Raw genomic sequence first — 19030 nt, forward strand, 5'->3', positions numbered from 1 at the left:
TCTATTCCTCCATTTAGTGGATCAACCATGCACCCTGAAAGAGCATCATTCCTCAGTACAACTGATGAAGAGAGTTCTGGAGATAGCACTGCCGGTTTCACCAAAGAGTCCATCATCACAGAAACTACTATTTCCTCAAAGTTGAGTACAGAGTCACCCTCAGTTACACCCTCAGGTGAAACTGAAACAAGCGGTACTTTAAAGCAAGGTGTTACTGCTGCTTCATCTCTCTACAGTACTGAGAAACCAACATCAGTGTCAACTGAATCACAAGAGACTGCAACCACAAGACAGACTGAGAAACTATCATCTACACCAGAGACAAGTTCTACTTTCCCAAAAATAGATGAAGAGAGTTCAGGTGAACAGACAACTGAAATTTCCAGTGATGGCACTGCAGCTTCTACAGCCTCATCCATGTTTAGCACAGAGAAGCCAACAGGACTGCCAGTTACAGAACATGACAGTGCAGCCACAAGTCGTACAGAAAATCCCTCAGTAACGCCTTTTTCTGGGAAGGTGGAAGAAAGCTCTGTTGTGACAACAGTATATGAAGATGGCTCTGGTGACCAAACCCAAGAAATGTTTACTCAGACCTACTCTGTCACAGCTAAATCCTCTCTCTATAGCACTGAGGCACCAACAACAGCGTCCCCTGTTACATCATCTATCTTTTTAGACAGTGAGGAAGAAGGCATTAGTAGCGAAACGACAATGGTGGAGTCTATTCCTCCATTTAGTGGATCAACCATGCTCCCTGAAAGAGCATCAATACTCAGTACAACTGATGAAGAGAGTTCGGGAGATAGCACTGCCGATTTCACCAAAGAGTCCATCATCACAGAAACTACTATTTCCTCAAAGTTGAGTACAGAGTCACCCTCAGTTACACCCTCAGGTGAAACTGAAACAAGCGGTACTTTAAAGCAAGGTGTTACTGCTGCTTCATCTCTCTACAGTACTGAGAAACCAACATCAGTGTCAACTGAAACACAAGAGACTACAACCACAAGACAGACTGAGAAACTATCATCTACACCAGAGACAAGTTCTACTTTCCCAAAAATAGATGAAGAGAGTTCAGGTGAACAGACAACTGAGATTTCCAGTGGTGGCACTGCAGCTTCTACAGCCTCATCCTTGTTTAGCACAGAGAAGCCAACAGGACTGCCAGTTACAGAACATGACAGTGCAGCCACAAGTCATACAGAAAATCCCTCAGTAACGCCTTTTCTGGGAAGGTGGAAGAAAGCTCTGTTTTGACAACAGTATATGAAGATGGCTCTGGTGACCAAACCCAAGAAAGGTTTACTCAAACCTACTCTGTCACAGCTAAATCATCTCTCTATAGCACTGAGGCACCAACAACAGCGTCTCCTGTTACATCACCTACCTTTTTAGACAGTGAGGAAGAAGGCATTAGTAGCGAAACAACAATGGTGGAGTCTATTCCTCCATTTAGTGGATCAACCATGCACCCTGAAAGAGCATCATTCCTCAGTACAACTGATGAAGAGAGTTCTGGAGATAGCACTGCCGGTTTCACCAAAGAGTCCATCATCACAGAAACTACTATTTCCTCAAAGTTGAGTACAGAGTCACCCTCAGTTACACCCTCAGGTGAAACTGAAACAAGCGGTACTTTAAAGCAAGGTGTTACTGCTGCTTCATCTCTCTACAGTACTGAGAAACCAACATCAGTGTCAACTGAATCACAAGAGACTGCAACCACAAGACAGACTGAGAAACTATCATCTACACCAGAGACAAGTTCTACTTTCCCAAAAATAGATGAAGAGAGTTCAGGTGAACAGACAACTGAGATTTCCAGTGATGGCACTGCAGCTTCTACAGCCTCATCCTTGTTTAGCACAGAGAAGCCAACAGGACTGCCAGTTACAGAACATGACAGTGCAGCCACAAGTCGTACAGAAAATCCCTCAGTAACGCCTTTTTCTGGGAAGGTGGAAGAAAGCTCTGTTGTGACAACAGTATATGAAGATGGCTCTGGTGACCAAACCCAAGAAATGTTTACTCAGACCTACTCTGTCACAGCTAAATCCTCTCTCTATAGCACTGAGGCACCAACAACAGCGTCTCCTGTTACATCATCTATCTTTTTAGACAGTGAGGAAGAAGGCATTAGTAGCGAAACGACAATGGTGGAGTCTATTCCTCCATTTAGTGGATCAACCATGCTCCCTGAAAGAGCATCAATACTCAGTACAACTGATGAAGAGAGTTCGGGAGATAGCACTGCCGATTTCACCAAAGAGTCCATCATCACAGAAACTACTATTTCCTCAAAGTTGAGTACAGAGTCACCCTCAGTTACACCCTCAGGTGAAACTGAAACAAGCGGTACTTTAAAGCAAGGTGTTACTGCTGCTTCATCTCTCTACAGTACTGAGAAACCAACATCAGTGTCAACTGAAACACAAGAGACTGCAACCACAAGACAGACTGAGAAACTATCATCTACACCAGAGACAAGTTCTACTTTCCCAAAAATAGATGAAGAGAGTTCAGGTGAACAGACAACTGAGATTTCCAGTGATGGCACTGCAGCTTCTACAGCCTCATCCTTGTTTAGCACAGAGAAGCCAACAGGACTGCCAGTTACAGAACATGACAGTGCAGCCACAAGTCATACAGAAAATCCCTCAGTAACGCCTTTTTCTGGGAAGGTGGAAGAAAGCTCTGTTGTGACAACAGTATATGAAGATGGCTCTGGTGACCAAACCCAAGAAAGGTTTACTCAAACCTACTCTGTCACAGCTAAATCCTCTCTCTATAGCACTGAGGCACCAACAACAGCGTCTCCTGTTACATCACCTACCTTTTTAGACAGTGAGGAAGAAGGCATTAGTAGCGAAACAACAATGGTGGAGTCTATTCCTCCATTTAGTGGATCAACCATGCACCCTGAAAGAGCATCATTCCTCAGTACAACTGATGAAGAGAGTTCTGGAGATAGCACTGCCGGTTTCACCAAAGAGTCCATCATCACAGAAACTACTATTTCCTCAAAGTTGAGTACAGAGTCACCCTCAGTTACACCCTCAGGTGAAACTGAAACAAGCGGTACTTTAAAGCAAGGTGTTACTGCTGCTTCATCTCTCTACAGTACTGAGAAACCAACATCAGTGTCAACTGAATCACAAGAGACTGCAACCACAAGACAGACTGAGAAACTATCATCTACACCAGAGACAAGTTCTACTTTCCCAAAAATAGATGAAGAGAGTTCAGGTGAACAGACAACTGAGATTTCCAGTGATGGCACTGCAGCTTCTACAGCCTCATCCTTGTTTAGCACAGAGAAGCCAACAGGACTGCCAGTTACAGAACATGACAGTGCAGCCACAAGTCGTACAGAAAATCCCTCAGTAACGCCTTTTTCTGGGAAGGTGGAAGAAAGCTCTGTTGTGACAACAGTATATGAAGATGGCTCTGGTGACCAAACCCAAGAAATGTTTACTCAGACCTACTCTGTCACAGCTAAATCCTCTCTCTATAGCACTGAGGCACCAACAGCAGCGTCTCCTGTTACATCATCTACCTTTTTAGACAGTGAGGAAGAAGGCATTAGTAGTGAAACGACAATGGTGGAGTCTATTCCTCCATTTAGTGGATCAACCGTGCTCCCTGAAAGAGCATCAATACTCAGTACAACTGATGAAGAGAGTTCGGGAGATAGCACTGCCGATTTCACCAAAGAGTCCATCATCACAGAAACTACTATTTCCTCAAAGTTGAGTACAGAGTCACCCTCAGTTACACCCTCAGGTGAAACTGAAACAAGCGGTACTTTAAAGCAAGGTGTTACTGCTGCTTCATCTCTCTACAGTACTGAGAAACCAACATCAGTGTCAACTGAAACACAAGAGACTGCAACCACAAGACAGACTGAGAAACTATCATCTACACCAGAGACAAGTTCTACTTTCCCAAAAATAGATGAAGAGAGTTCAGGTGAACAGACAACTGAGATTTCCAGTGGTGGCACTGCAGCTTCTACAGCCTCATCCTTGTTTAGCACAGAGAAGCCAACAGGACTGCCAGTTATAGAACATGACAGTGCAGCCACAAGTCGTACAGAAAATCCCTCAGTAACGCCTTTTACTGGGAAGGTGGAAGAAAGCTCTGTTGTGACAACAGTATATGAAGATGGCTCTGGTGACCAAACCCAAGAAATGTTTACTCAGACCTACTCTGTCACAGCTAAATCCTCTCTCTATAGCACTGAGGCACCAACAACAGCGTCTCCTGTTACATCACCTACCTTTTTAGACAGTGAGGAAGAAGGCATTAGTAGTGAAACGACAATGGTGGAGTCTATTCCTCCACTTAGTGGATCAACCATGCTCCCTGAAAGAGCATCATTCCTCAGTGCAACTGATGAAGAGAGTTCTGGAGATAGCACTGCCGGTTTCACCAAAGAGTCCATCATCACAGAAACTACTATTTCCTCAAAGTTGAGTACAGAGTCACCCTCAGTTACACCCTCAGGTGAAACTGAAACAAGCGGTACTTTAAAGCAAGGTGTTACTGCTGCTTCATCTCTCTACAGTACTGAGAAACCAACATCAGTGTCAACTGAATCACAAGAGACTGCAACCACAAGACAGACTGAGAAACTATCATCTACACCAGAGACAAGTTCTACTTTCCCAAAAATAGATGAAGAGAGTTCAGGTGAACAGACAACTGAGATTTCCAGTGATGGCACTGCAGCTTCTACAGCCTCATCCTTGTTTAGCACAGAGAAGCCAACAGGACTGCCAGTTATAGAACATGACAGTGCAGCCACAAGTCGTACAGAAAATCCCTCAGTAACGCCTCTTACTGGGAAGGTGGAAGAAAGCTCTGTTGTGACAACAGTATATGAAGATGGCTCTGGTGACCAAACCCAAGAAATGTTTACTCAGACCTACTCTGTCACAGCTAAATCCTCTCTCTATAGCACTGAGGCACCAACAACAGCGTCTCCTGTTACATCACCTACCTTTTTAGACAGTGAGGAAGAAGGCATTAGTAGTGAAACGACAATGGTGGAGTCTATTCCTCCACTTAGTGGATCAACCATGCTCCCTGAAAGAGCATCATTCCTCAGTGCAACTGATGAAGAGAGTTCTGGAGATAGCACTGCCGGTTTCACCAAAGAGTCCATCATCACAGAAACTACTATTTCCTCAAAGTTGAGTACAGAGTCACCCTCAGTTACACCCTCAGGTGAAACTGAAACAAGCGGTACTTTAAAGCAAGGTGTTACTGCTGCTTCATCTCTCTACAGTACTGAGAAACCAACATCAGTGTCAACTGAATCACAAGAGACTGCAACCACAAGACAGACTGAGAAACTATCATCTACACCAGAGACAAGTTCTACTTTCCCAAAAATAGATGAAGAGAGTTCAGGTGAACAGACAACTGAGATTTCCAGTGATGGCACTGCAGCTTCTACAGCCTCATCCATGTTTAGCACAGAGAAGCCAACAGGACTGCCAGTTACAGAACATGACAGTGCAGCCACAAGTCGTACAGAAAATCCCTCAGTAACGCCTTTTTCTGGGAAGGTGGAAGAAAGCTCTGTTGTGACAACAGTATATGAAGATGGCTCTGGTGACCAAACCCAAGAAATGTTTACTCAGACCTACTCTGTCACAGCTAAATCCTCTCTCTATAGCACTGAGGCACCAACAACAGCGTCTCCTGTTACATCATCTACCTTTTTAGACAGTGAGGAAGAAGGCATTAGTAGCGAAACGACAATGGTGGAGTCTATTCCTCCATTTAGTGGATCAACCATGCTCCCTGAAAGAGCATCATTCCTCAGTACAACTGATGAAGAGAGTTCGGGAGATAGCACTGCCGATTTCACCAAAGAGTCCATCATCACAGAAACTACTATTTCCTCAAAGTTGAGTACAGAGTCACCCTCAGTTACACCCTCAGGTGAAACTGAAACAAGCGGTACTTTAAAGCAAGGTGTTACTGCTGCTTCATCTCTCTACAGTACTGAGAAACCAACATCAGTGTCAACTGAAACACAAGAGACTGCAACCACAAGACAGACTGAGAAACTATCATCTACACCAGAGACAAGTTCTACTTTCCCAAAAATAGATGAAGAGAGTTCAGGTGAACAGACAACTGAGATTTCCAGCGATGGCACTGCAGCTTCTACAGCCTCATCCTTGTTTAGCACAGAGAAGCCAACAGGACTGCCAGTTACAGAACATGACAGTGCAGCCACAAGTCATACAGAAAATCCCTCAGTAACGCCTTTTTCTGGGAAGGTGGAAGAAAGCTCTGTTTTGACAACAGTATATGAAGATGGCTCTGGTGACCAAACCCAAGAAATGTTTACTCAAACCTACTCTGTCACAGCTAAATCATCTCTCTACAGCACTGAGGCACCAACAACAGCGTCTCCTGTTACATCACCTACCTTTTTAGACAGTGAGGAAGAAGGCATTAGTAGCGAAACGACAATGGTGGAGTCTATTCCTCCATTTAGTGGATCAACCATGCTCCCCGAAAGAGCATCATTCCTCAGTACAACTGATGAAGAGAGTTCTGGAGATAGCACTGCCGGTTTCACTGAAGAGTCCATCATCACAGAAACTACTATTTCCACAAAGTTGAGTACAGAGTCACCATCAGTAACACCCTCAGGTGAAACTGAAAGAAACGGTACTTTAAAGCAAGCTGTTACTGCTGCTTCATCTCTCTACAGTACTAAGAAACCAACATCAGTGTCAACTGAAACACAAGAGACTGCAACCACAAGACAGACTGAGAAACTATCATCTACACCAGAGACAAGTTCTACTGTCCGAACTTTAGATTACGAGAGCTCAGCTGAACAGACAACTGAGATTTCCACCAAAGAGACTGCAGCACCTACAGCCTCTTCCTTTTTCACAGCTACCACAATTTTGCCATCAACAAGTGACATTGCAATTACACAACAACCTCCACTGCTATCAAGCACAACCACCCTGATCATTGATGAATTTGACCCAAGTTCTTCAAACACCTTGATAGACAAAGACAGGTCAACTGGGGAAACAACAGAAATTTTAACAGAGGAATCATCCGCCAACTTTTTTTTGCCAACTAATGACCAAACAGTAGTTCCAAGCAGCCACTCAGCCATAGTGATTAGCAGCTCACAGGAAACAGCTACTACATCTCCAAGCACCACAAAGTCATCCATTCCTATTATTGATGACACTGTTGATCAAACCCCTGATTTTACTACCAAAGTTGCGGATAAAACATCAACCACCATCGCTTCGTTGTTCAGCACAGAAACACCAGCAATAACAACAGCATTCCTTGCAACTGATAGGTCAGAATCTGTGGTTATTACATCTTTGTACAGTACTGAAAGGCCTATTTCACCTGACACAGAAAAGAACACAGGATCACTATTAACTGATGAAGAAGGTTCAGCTGATGTAGCCACTATACCTGTTTCTTCCATGTTCAGTACAGACACACCACCAGTAGTGTTTGGAGAATCAACAAAGAGCACTGCAACAGATGAAACATCATTTACTCCTACAGAGGTTCTCACAAAAGAAACAGTGGACACAGCTACCACAGTGTATCCAATGATTAACACAGAGAAGCCATTATTGACAACAGCCTCACTTGAAATTGAAACAAGAGAAGTTTTAAAATCTCATGTAACTGTAGCTTCTTATTTGTACAGTACTGAGAATCCAACACCCTTGCCACCAATTACCTCCAGCCATTATCAAAGCAAATTCACATTCTCTACAGCAATACATGAAATTCAGGCAGCTGAATCTCAGAGCAAATCGCCTGGTGTTGAATCATCAACACAATCCTCAACACAGTTCATGACAGACAAATCTACAGATCCTACCCAATTATCTACTACAACTGAGGCAATGACAGTATCAGTGTCTGAGTCAGGAAGTGGAGAGTTTACAGAAGAAGAAGAGTATTCAGGAGATGACACATCTGTAACTTCAAATGAAACTCCCCTAAAAACACCAAAAGCTACTGAGCAACCCTCTTTGGAACAAACAACCATAACAACAACCACATTTTTACCATCAATTACATCCACATTTGTTGAGGAAAAAAGTTCAAGTAATGGAGAATTTACAACTGTCACATTAAGCCCCTACACGCTGAAAACCTCTCAACCTATGGCAATACCCACTGTCACAGTGTTTTCTACAAAGGAACCTTCTACTCACATTGACGATGAAAGCTCTGGTTACTTAACTACAGAAAATGATTCGGAGTCAGGTCTAGACGGATCTGGTGCAGAAGTATCCATTGAGACCACCACAAAACCCCAGGATGAATTTGTTGTGATTACTGATGAGACTGAAAGAGATGAAATGGAGAGTGCATCAAGTGCTGCATCTTCGACTCAATCCAGTGTACAGCTTACAAATACATTTATGTCATCAACCCAATCTCCACATATGACAAGCACTGAGATTTACATTACTGAGCAGGGCAGTGGGGTTGACATAGATGACCCTGCAGAAGAGAATTCAGGTGATTACTTTTTTGACGAGTCAACTACATTTGTACCACTTACAAGTTCTCCTGTGATGGCCACTACTGTAGCAGTTACAAAACAAATCATTTTGTCTTCTACTGCTGTTGCTATTACTGAAGAGAGCTCAAGTAACCAAACAAAGTCCACAGAGGCTCTTTACAGTACTGAGAAACCTACAGCAATGTCTCTTGAAATGGACACTTCAACAGTTCAAGAGAGCTTAGCTGATGCATTCACTCTGACCTCCTCTGTGTCATCTTCAACTGTGTCAGCTTCAACTCCTCCTGGGGCTTTGGTCACATCTTCAGGTTTATTGAAAATTGATGAGAGTTCGGACCATGCTATTAGCAAACAACCCTTACTTTTGGAATCAGTGCCTTCCTCCACAGGAGTAACTGAGCCACCTATGAGTAGTACTGCTCCCTCCACAGGTACAAGCCCAGTGTATACAATGGAGGATGGGTCAGGTGACCATACTGCTGATGTATTTACTAAAGTGGATGCTATAGTGTCTTCAGTGTTCAGCACAAAGAAACCAACAATAACAGCAGCATCTCATGAAAGTGCATCTGTTGTTACTACAGAAAGTACAGAGTCTTCCCTGTTCAGCACAGAGAAATCTAAAACAACAGAATCAGACAAAAGTGGAATATCTGACATTCCAAAATCTACTGTAACTGTAGCTTCTTCTCTCTACAGCACCGAGAAGCCAAATATAACAACAGTATATGTAGCCACATCTGCCCAGTCAGTTAACATGTCTGCAACTGAAAAATCAACCCAGAGTCCAGCCTTTACTTTGACAGAGGGAGAGAGTTCTAGTGGCGAAACCGCTGAGATGTTCACCTCAAAGCCATCAGTGATGGAAAGTGTCACATTTGGAGAAGCAGCAGGTGAAACCGAAACCTTTGTTTCGGTTACACCAACCTCTGGTGAGCAGGTTTCCTCACAGGAACGCGAAATTACTCCAGAAACAGAAAGCCCCATCACATCTGAAGCAACAGAGCCTCCTGTTTCAAGCACTGGGAAAAATGATGTTACTGAAGCTGAGCACATAACGCAATCCTCCTCTACAACTATGTTCCCCCATACAGTTGGCGCTTCAGTTGGTGATCACACTACAGTTTACTTCACCACAGTAAGCTCTAACAGTGAACATAAACAAGATGGATTCACATCGATGTCCACCCCCATTCCCTCCATTATATATCATAGTGTTACAGACCAACAGGTTGTGATCATCACTCCCAGTAGCAGCCAAGCCAAGACTGACCTAACTGAACAAACACCTACCATGGTCCTACATGTGTCTAAACCATCAACCAGCACAACCATCATATTCACAGAGGATGCAAAAGATGAAGATGAGCTGTTCTCTGCAGATACAGATAATATAAAGGAAGGCAGCCCCACTCCGGAGCTTTTCACCAGAGATGATGCTATCATTGATGCAGATACTATCTCCATTGTTCCCTCCTCTTCTTTTTACCCAACCATCCAGACAGAGGAAGCTGGAGGACTCACAGCAGTTACAATTACACCAAAGCTCGAAGTAACAGAAGAAGGTTCAGGGACTGATGGTGCGACCTTCTTTTCTCCTACACCAGTGACTTTACATGAATCCTCAGCCACTGATTTGCCATTAGCCTCAATGTCTCCACTTCACTCCACTTCAAAACCATCAACTGTAGAAGGCGTTTCTAGTATTGAGACATCCAGTGAAGAGACAGTCACATCTGCTCCACAGGCCACCCCAGCTAACACAGTGTTCACAAAGTCAAGCTCTAAAGAAGCATATGATTTAACTACACCACATGCATTTTTCCCTATTGAAGCTCATACCAAATCAGTTCCAGAGCTGGTGATGGATAGTTCATCAGGCGAGGAGACTGATTATGTCACTGAGTCGGTCACTGAGTTTGCCGCCTCCTCATCTTTGCCTTCTCAACTTACCTTAACTGAAACAACAGGTACAAGCTCAGTCACTCCAGTTTCCAGTGAGGAGTATATGGTCAGCACAGGTGAAAAAGTAACAGTGAAACCGTCAGACGTTACTGATACAGACACCTCAAGCGATCACACTTCAGCTTCAACAGTGAAGGTGCAACCAGTAACATTTTCAGTTACCTCACCTGAACCTGGCACAGTGGAGACTGAAATAGCTGTATCAAGTACTGCTTCCAGTCTCTATAGCACTAGGAAGCCAACTGCCACATCCTCTGTTGATGTTACTGGGAAGGATAAATCAGATGATCCCACTCATGTGGAAGAACCCGTGACACAGACAGCTGCGCCTCGGCACAGTTCAATGAAAATGGACCAACTGCTATCCACAACAACGTTATCTCCTCTCTATATTAACGATAAACTTTCCGTGGCAAGTAACACCGATGTTGCAAGTATGGATGGCTCTGGGGATGAGATCTCAGATACCACAACTGCATCACCTAAGACAGTGTCATCTGAGAGTGCTATAACTGTAGCCACTCCAGTATCCCTTTTGTTCAGCACAGAAAAACCAAACACAATAACCCATGAGGATGAAACTCAAACGAGTGAGATAATGACAGATGTAGAGAAGACATCATTGTCAGAGACAGTTTCATACCCTACTGATGAAGCAACATCAGCCCCAGAACATGAAGAGAGCACAAGGGACCATATCACTTTTACATCTACAAAAGAATCAATTTCTACAACCACAATGTCTTCTGTACAAAGCACTTCAAAGCCTGATGTGATAATTCAGTTTGTCACCACCTTTGTCCCAGAACCAGATAGAACACCACCTGAGGTGTCCTTCCAACAGGCCAGATCTGAGATCACATTCACTCATCATCCCCAAATTGACAACTCCTCTGAGAAAACTGAGTTGGCCACAACCAGCCCAATGTTCCCTAATGAGGAGTCAAGCCAACACTTTGAACCTAGTGATGTGACTCCCCAGACTGTAGTCACAACCAAGCAACTGGAAGATAAGACAGCTGAACCAAGCCAAGCATCTATAACCAAAGAAGTCTCTTCTGAAGGTAGCACATCTACTGATGTTACAATAACTTCACATCTTACAGGTGAAACAGTAGATTCTAAAGAGAGAGAGACTGCTGGGGTTGAATATACAACTCCAAAACCTGCAAGCTCAGTGACTGAAGTAGTGGTCACCACAAAGCCAGATGAACACATTTCTTCTGAACCTATTTCAAATGTCCTTCCAACATTAGCACCATCGCAGCCTGATGTCATGGTCCAATATGTCACTACAGTCCCTGTACAACACCGAACAACTCCCCAAAAGTCATTTGAACAAGCCAGGTCAGAGATTAACCGCCCTCACTCTGATCTTTCTCCTCACAATGTATCACTGATCACAACTCCCCCTATGTTTGCAAGTCATGTAACAAGCCAGATTACAGAATCAACAACTGTGCCTACTACCTCATCTTTGGTGGCTGAAGCTGTATCTAGTTCAGATTACAGTTTTTATCAGACAGATGAGCCCCCAGATTACGACTCACCAATCCCCAATTTAGTTGAAGCAAAGCCGCAAAACAGTGAAACTATAGCACCACAAAAAGTGTTCATTACTACACCACCTGCCATTCCTCTAACATCTGAGAGTTATCCTGTTGACTTTATGCGTAATACTGTACCTGGCTCAGAAGAAAAAGCAACCAAATCACCTGTAGTTTCAGCATCATCCTCCTCTAGTTCCGAGAGTGGTTCAGAAAGCTGGAGCAGCTCAGAAGAAAGCATGTCCACAGTAAGCACTGTTAAGTTGGATGGTGATGTGGTTGGCAATATCTCCTCTGCCACGACTAAGTCACCCTCTGTCCTTAGCAGTGGGGCTGAAAGTGGTTCAGCCACTTCTGAGAGTGTGTCTGGAGAGATTATGACTACAAAGAAACCAAAGATTGACAATATGATGGAGCAGCCTCTGTCCCCAGATAAAATTCAAACTGTATTTAAAATAGATGCTACCACAGCTTCAAAGATGGAGTCCACTAGTGTTGATAGCACCACTGGAAAAGAAGACGTTGTGGGAAAAATTAAGGGAGATGTCTCTCCTCACACTGAAATACCCACTAGGGCTCATACAGAGTTTACAATAGGGACACCAGCTGAAGCACAAAACCAGCCAGTGTCAGTTGCATCTGAAGCCACCACTCAGCCATCTTTTTCTGAGGATAATATGAAGCTGGACAGTGACATAACTGCATCTCCATCATTTACTGGGGAACCATCACCAAGAGCAGAGGGAACAACTGAGCTACCTGACACAGGAGTTGATTCGGGACACACCGTCATCGGTGAGACTGTTGAAATTCCAGGTATGTTTCTTCAAATGGCTTTCATTGGAATAGCTAAATGTATAACCTCAGAATAAATTTTAATTTTAATCAACTTGTTTTGCTTTTTCAATCTCTAAACAGAAGTTCAATCGTGTTCACAAAACATTTGCTTGAATGGAGGATCTTGCTACAAGCGTGGCAGCATCTCCACATGTAGCTGTGCTCCTGGTTACAGTGGTGATCTCTGTGAAACAGGTAGGATACTATGTATCGCTAATTCCACTCACAGTATCTCACTGCCTTAAGGAAACATTAAATTATTTCTAAAACTAGTTTTAATGTAGAACAGACTAAGAATTGTTCTTTTTCTTTTGTAATTCATTAAGTCTTTTTCTTACATAGATATTGATGAGTGCCAGTCAAACCCTTGCCGCAATGGAGGTACATGTGTTGATGGGCTGGCTTCCTTCACATGTGTGTGCCTCCCAAGCTACTCTGGGCTGCATTGTGAAGAGGGTAAGTTTGTGGTTAATTTGATATATTCTTTCCCTAATATCTCTCTAAGTATTCTGGTTGAGATAAATACAAGTTTTTCATTTAGTGTTGTAACTGGTTCCAGCCATCCCTCTAAACTGTCTAGACTATTCTAAACTATTTTCATAGAACATGATAGAATGAACAATTGCTGTTCTTGCATTTGATAATGTGTTAAGACACTTAATGTAATCACTCACCTGAGTCCCTGGGAAAAGTATTGGCAAAGGTTTCTCCCAGGGATTAGCTGAGTCATAAACACCGTATTTATCTCATCACCGCAATCACTTTTTAAACTGCTTGAAGGTCTGTCATGTCTGATCATACTATGGTTACTTTGGTCAGCCTCAAGCTTTCATTTCCAAAAGTTTCAGACACACAGACAGATGAGACGTATCAGTGTACCCTATTTCAAACATTCAGTTAGTACTATGTCAGATGTAGTCTACACCTCACTGCAGGTATGCTAGACTTCAGGTCACTTCTTGATATTTCAATCTAGACTAAAAATTAGTTCCTGATTACACTTTTCTAGTGTCTAGAAAGGCAATATCTGAGTTTTTTTTAATATACCCATATCCCCATAATTTTACTTAAGTTTCTCAGTTGAGCCCTCCTTTTTATCCCAAGTGTGTTGTGAACCCAGGGCATCATCTGCCTAGGCTGATTTGTCTTGACCGGTGTCTACACCCAAAATTTTTTCGGGATCACTCATCAGTGAAGCACACCCAGATTGTGTACTCAGACACAGCTGCTGTGTTAGAAAGTTTTGCCTGGAGAAAGGAAGAAAAAGTAACTTGAAGAGGAACAACCCTGATAGAGATTCTGCCTGTGTTTTTGTATGTTAATGTTTGGAAGCTGGAGATGGGGAGGGAGGAACAAACAAACAGTAGATAGATAGATAGATAGATAGATAGATAGATAGATAGATAGATAGATAGATAGATAGATAGATAGATAGATCGATAGATAGACTTTATTAATCCCCGAAGGGAAATTGGGTCGTACTGATGACACGATGGTAGTGTTATTGTTAATAACAGTGTTAATAATAATAATAATAATAATAATAATATGTATATATAATATGATGGCTGAACAGATATACATGTGTAAACTGAGTTGCTGCAGTACACACATAATCACACACCATTGGTAAGGTCAAGATGAGGGTGGTATCAAGGTGTGACAGGGAAAATGTTCAGTCTTTGAGGAAATTATGCAAAATTTGTACTAGACCTCACCGTAGCCCAAACTTACATTACCTGAAAACTCTGGGTTTTAGATACATTTCACCTGGAATTTGGAATATTGATTTGGTTTTGTAAAGAAGAGAGGAATAATCTGCTTGAGCATAATAATATTGTTTAATACTAACTGGCACTTAATTGGATTCATTCTTGTTTAGCTTCCATGTCCTTATAATGCAGATCTTAGTGGCTGTAGGAAATTAATCCATCATGTTGTTCCTCTTTCATCTTGATTAGAGACAAAGATAACAGCAGGCCTCAAGGGTCAGTATATTGAGGTGTTAGGAGTACTGTAGATGCAGTAGATTAGAACAAGTGTTTTCGCACATGTCTCCTAGTTGCACATATAGTCCCCCACACATATGCATTTTATTAGATAGTGAGGTAAATAGATGCATGCATTAATGTAACAGCTTAAACTTTGTCCAAAATGCTTAACTTATTTCATTTCTGTTGATCGGTTGCAAATCAGTTTTTCTTGTATACCTCATTCCCTCTCAATTTATGTCCCATCAGATACAGAAACATGTGACTATGGCTGGCATAAGTTTCAGGGCCACTGCTACAAGTACTTCCCCCATAGAAGAAACTGGGACACAGCAGAGAGAGAGTGTCGCATTCAGGGGGCTCATCTGACCAGCATCCTCTCCCATGAGGAGCAACAGTTTGTCAACCGTAAGTTAAAGACTGCAGTTGTAGATAATCAATCATAGGTACAAGGACGTGTTCAAGTCCTACTTTACCAAATATACATGATATGATTAAAATGGTACAATTTCTCCTTCTCCAAATACACAAATATAGGCACCAAAATGACATTTATATCTCTCTCTTCCTCTTGCACATTCTGTAACGGAACAGTCCTAAAAAGGACATATGGCAACAGAGAAACGTAATCTGCTGTGTTTCTACCCTGTATGGCAGGTCTTGGACAGGACTACCAGTGGATTGGCCTGAATGATAAGATGTTTGACAGTGACTTCCGCTGGACTGATGGCAGCCCTATGGTAAGATAGGTTGTTTTCTGACATATTTTTGTCTCAACAAACATGGCACAGAGACAGTGTAAATATTTGGAAAAAATCCTGATGACAGATACAGTCATCTAGGGAGAGTCGTTCTTTTCAAGGGCTGTGGTGACTTTCTCATGACGTACTCCATCTGCCTCATAATGCTACACCCTGGTGGGTGACTGCTCTGGTAATAAATTTGATATAGGACATGCTGTAAGGCACCACTGAATCCTTTTAATCAGTGGGAGCCCAGCACAAGAAAACCAATTGCTGAAACAAAGCAAGAACATTACAATCCAATGTAAAAGAATAAGCAAGGGGGATAAATGTGCATTGTTCATAATTGCATTGTTCATAAACCAGCACATAAGCGGTATTGAGTTTGCTATAGTGGCTATAGCTGCTGAAGATCCCCCTCACTTGACAGGAAAGTGGCTAATTACTATGTGCATCCGTGTTGTATAGATTGACTTGACTTCAAAGATAATCTTCCAGGACCAGAGATTGGGGAAGCATAGCTTAGACAACCTGGGGGTAAAAAGATAAGCACAGGCGGCCTGTGGAGACCCTCAGTCAGCTGAAAGATTGAGGGGTGATGAGGGTGTGAGTGACGCTGTGAGGAGGGAGTTTGGCAGGCGTAGACAGGTTTGGTTCCCCTACAACCCCCACACGCATCAGAAGGCCCAGCCTGCAGAAAGCCACCCGGGGGTAAGGCCACCAGGCAGGCAGACACACAGATGGACAACACCTGTGCTTGGAGAAAAAAAAACTGGAAGCAGCCCAGGGGGTCTGGGTGGGTGGTCACCTCCAGTGGATTTTAATATAATAAATTAAACAATTTGTAAAAAACTGTGAAATATCATTGGAAAAAATCAATTAGAATGTATTAGTATTAACAGTAGGGCACAGAATCAGAAAAGTTGGTGTATCTTTGGTTGTGTGTGTTTGAGTGTGTGTGGGTGATCAAAGTTTGTTTGATTATTTTGAGGAGGATGCAGGCCTGCTGTGCAGTTGATGGGTCACCCATTTGTTAACTTGAAGTGAGCTGAGCAGGAAGTCAGAGTGTGTTTGTTAACCATAATGACAGAGTAGCAAAGCCCTTGGGACATGATTGGAGGAGGTGGGGTGGGGGGTGCTGGGGTCACAGCTTTGAAGAGACTGTTTGAACCTAGAATGCGCTGAAAGACTGCAGGTAGCATCAATTCCTGGTTGAATGCCCCACAGCGCTACAGCTGTGTGTATACTGTACTGATGTGTAAATGTACGTCTGTGTCTGTGTGTGTGTGTGTGTGTGTGTGTGTGTGTGTGTGTGTGTGTGTGTGTGTGTGTGTGTGTGTGTGTGTGTATTTTTGGGCCTGCAGAATTATACATGTAATGTTAGGCATGCAGACTATGTGATGTAATGACATAAGACTCCTTTATCATGAAACCCTCCAGTCCAGTACTTGTAGCTTTTACTGGATACCGATTAAGTCTAGTATATGAGGTGATGTAAGTATGTGATCATTGTTGCTCATAAATAATCCTAATATTGCACTGGACAGTACCGTCTTTTGGAAGAAAAACAAACAAAACAAAACCAAAAAAAAAAAACCTATCCACTATTATAGCTGCTCTTTCTGTGGCTTAATGTGAAATTAGCAGCCTAGTAATGTCACTGGCTGTTAACTGAATGTAGTTTATGAGCCCACTTTATAAATGTGTTGGTTTCTGTGCCTTGTGTCTGTCATACAGTGCCTGCAAGGGTCCCTCAGCACTGAACCATGAGGTCACTAAGTTTAAGTTGGCTGCTAGAAAGATATAGTTGCTCCCTCTTGTGGCCATTAATTAAAATTACAGTGATGGGGAAACTTCTGCCAAAACAGGATCTCTAATTGTGCAGTCACTTATGTGGCAGGAGATAGGTGGTAGTAACAATTCATGTGCTGACTTGTTAACTTTTACCCCACTGGTGTCTCCAGATGATGTTATGCACTTTATTATTTAGAGAGATAACTACTGCTCCTAAAATACATTATAATATAATGATATAATGTTATAATAATAATAAATACTAAAATCAAAGCATGTATACTTCTTTAGGGTTAGAATTTGTGTGTTGTATGAAAATAAGACATTGACCTTAAAAGAAGGGTCATCTGAAGGACACAAAACCCATCATAATGGCTAACTCTTTATGCTCTGCTCTTTTTTCAGCAATATGAAAACTGGAGGCCCAACCAGCCTGACAGCTTCTTCACATCTGGCGAAGATTGTGTTGTGATGATATGGCATGAGGACGGCCAGTGGAATGATGTTCCTTGCAACTACCACCTCACCTTCACCTGCAAGAAAGGCACAGGTAAAAAGAATGCTGAATCAGCAGACATAATCTCTTACGTAACAGAATGCATGAATTCAGAGAGGAGAAAATACAAATGTCTTCTGTCACTGTAAAACTCCTCACTGTAATCTTATTGTCACTTCTGTTTCTCAGTGGCTTGTAGCGAGCCCCCTCTGGTGGAGAATGCACGTACCTTTGGTAAAAAGCGTGAGAGATATGAGATCAACTCGCTGGTGAGGTATCAGTGCCGGTCAGGCTTTATTCAGAGGCACGTCCCAACTATCCGTTGTCGTGGGGATGGACAATGGGATAGCCCTAAAATCTCTTGCATGAATCGTAAGTACAGTAAATATTGCTCTCAATAGATACACATTGTTCTGTGTCTCCCACTGTATAGTGCTTTGACAAACACTACCACTGTTTTAAGGCTAAAATATCACTTTTGTCTGACAGCATCAAGCTATCAGAGGACCTTTATCAGAAGACATCAACACAATACTCTCTACAGCATCAACAACTTCAAGAGATGGCCGGATGAGGCCTTCCGCCTTCAGCAACAGCGCTACCGAGGAAGGAGAGACAGGAATGAACATAAACAGAAGAGACAGTGATGGCCATGTAACGTGGCACAGTTTCGCCCGAGACGATAACACATGGCTGATGCTTGTGTGGAAAGAGGAACGGATTCTCAAAGGCAAAGCACAAGAGAAAACTAATCAAAGAAACCAAGAGGATAACCAGCAGTGTCCTTGCATTTCAGATGACGATGGAATCTTATGAAGTGCCTTTTAAAGAGAGGCTGATACATGACTTTTCTTATCAAGGGGCAGTGTTTTATAACAATGCCAATGTGGATAAAATACTTTCAGCTGGCTACTGGAAAAGCAAAAAATACACTCATCGTTCTTTCTTAAACTGTGGAAGATTTTTCTTTGTCCTTAGCTTATCAAATAATACAATCATGACTGTTATCTAATACCTTTCTACACCAACCCTGCTATTCAAAATCATCATAAGTGTTCCTTATTCATAGAAAAAAAAAAGCTGTTGTGAAATTATAGCGC

At 42.6% G+C, this 19030-nt stretch overlaps 1 protein-coding gene across 1 annotated transcript; it reads left to right on the forward strand.

Moving 5' to 3' along the window:
• Positions 1-3567: 3567 nt before the first annotated feature.
• Positions 3568-4862, forward strand: LOC127376128 (uncharacterized; the record flags this gene model as incomplete). Its single annotated transcript, XM_051422732.1, has 1 exon — positions 3568-4862. A coding segment is annotated over exon 1 (1257 nt), but the record flags the coding sequence as incomplete, so codon positions are not given.
• Positions 4863-19030: the final 14168 nt, after the last annotated feature.

This window comes from Dicentrarchus labrax, unplaced genomic scaffold, assembly GCF_905237075.1.
Source record: "Dicentrarchus labrax unplaced genomic scaffold, dlabrax2021, whole genome shotgun sequence".
Classification (NCBI taxonomy): Eukaryota; Metazoa; Chordata; class Actinopteri; family Moronidae; genus Dicentrarchus; species Dicentrarchus labrax.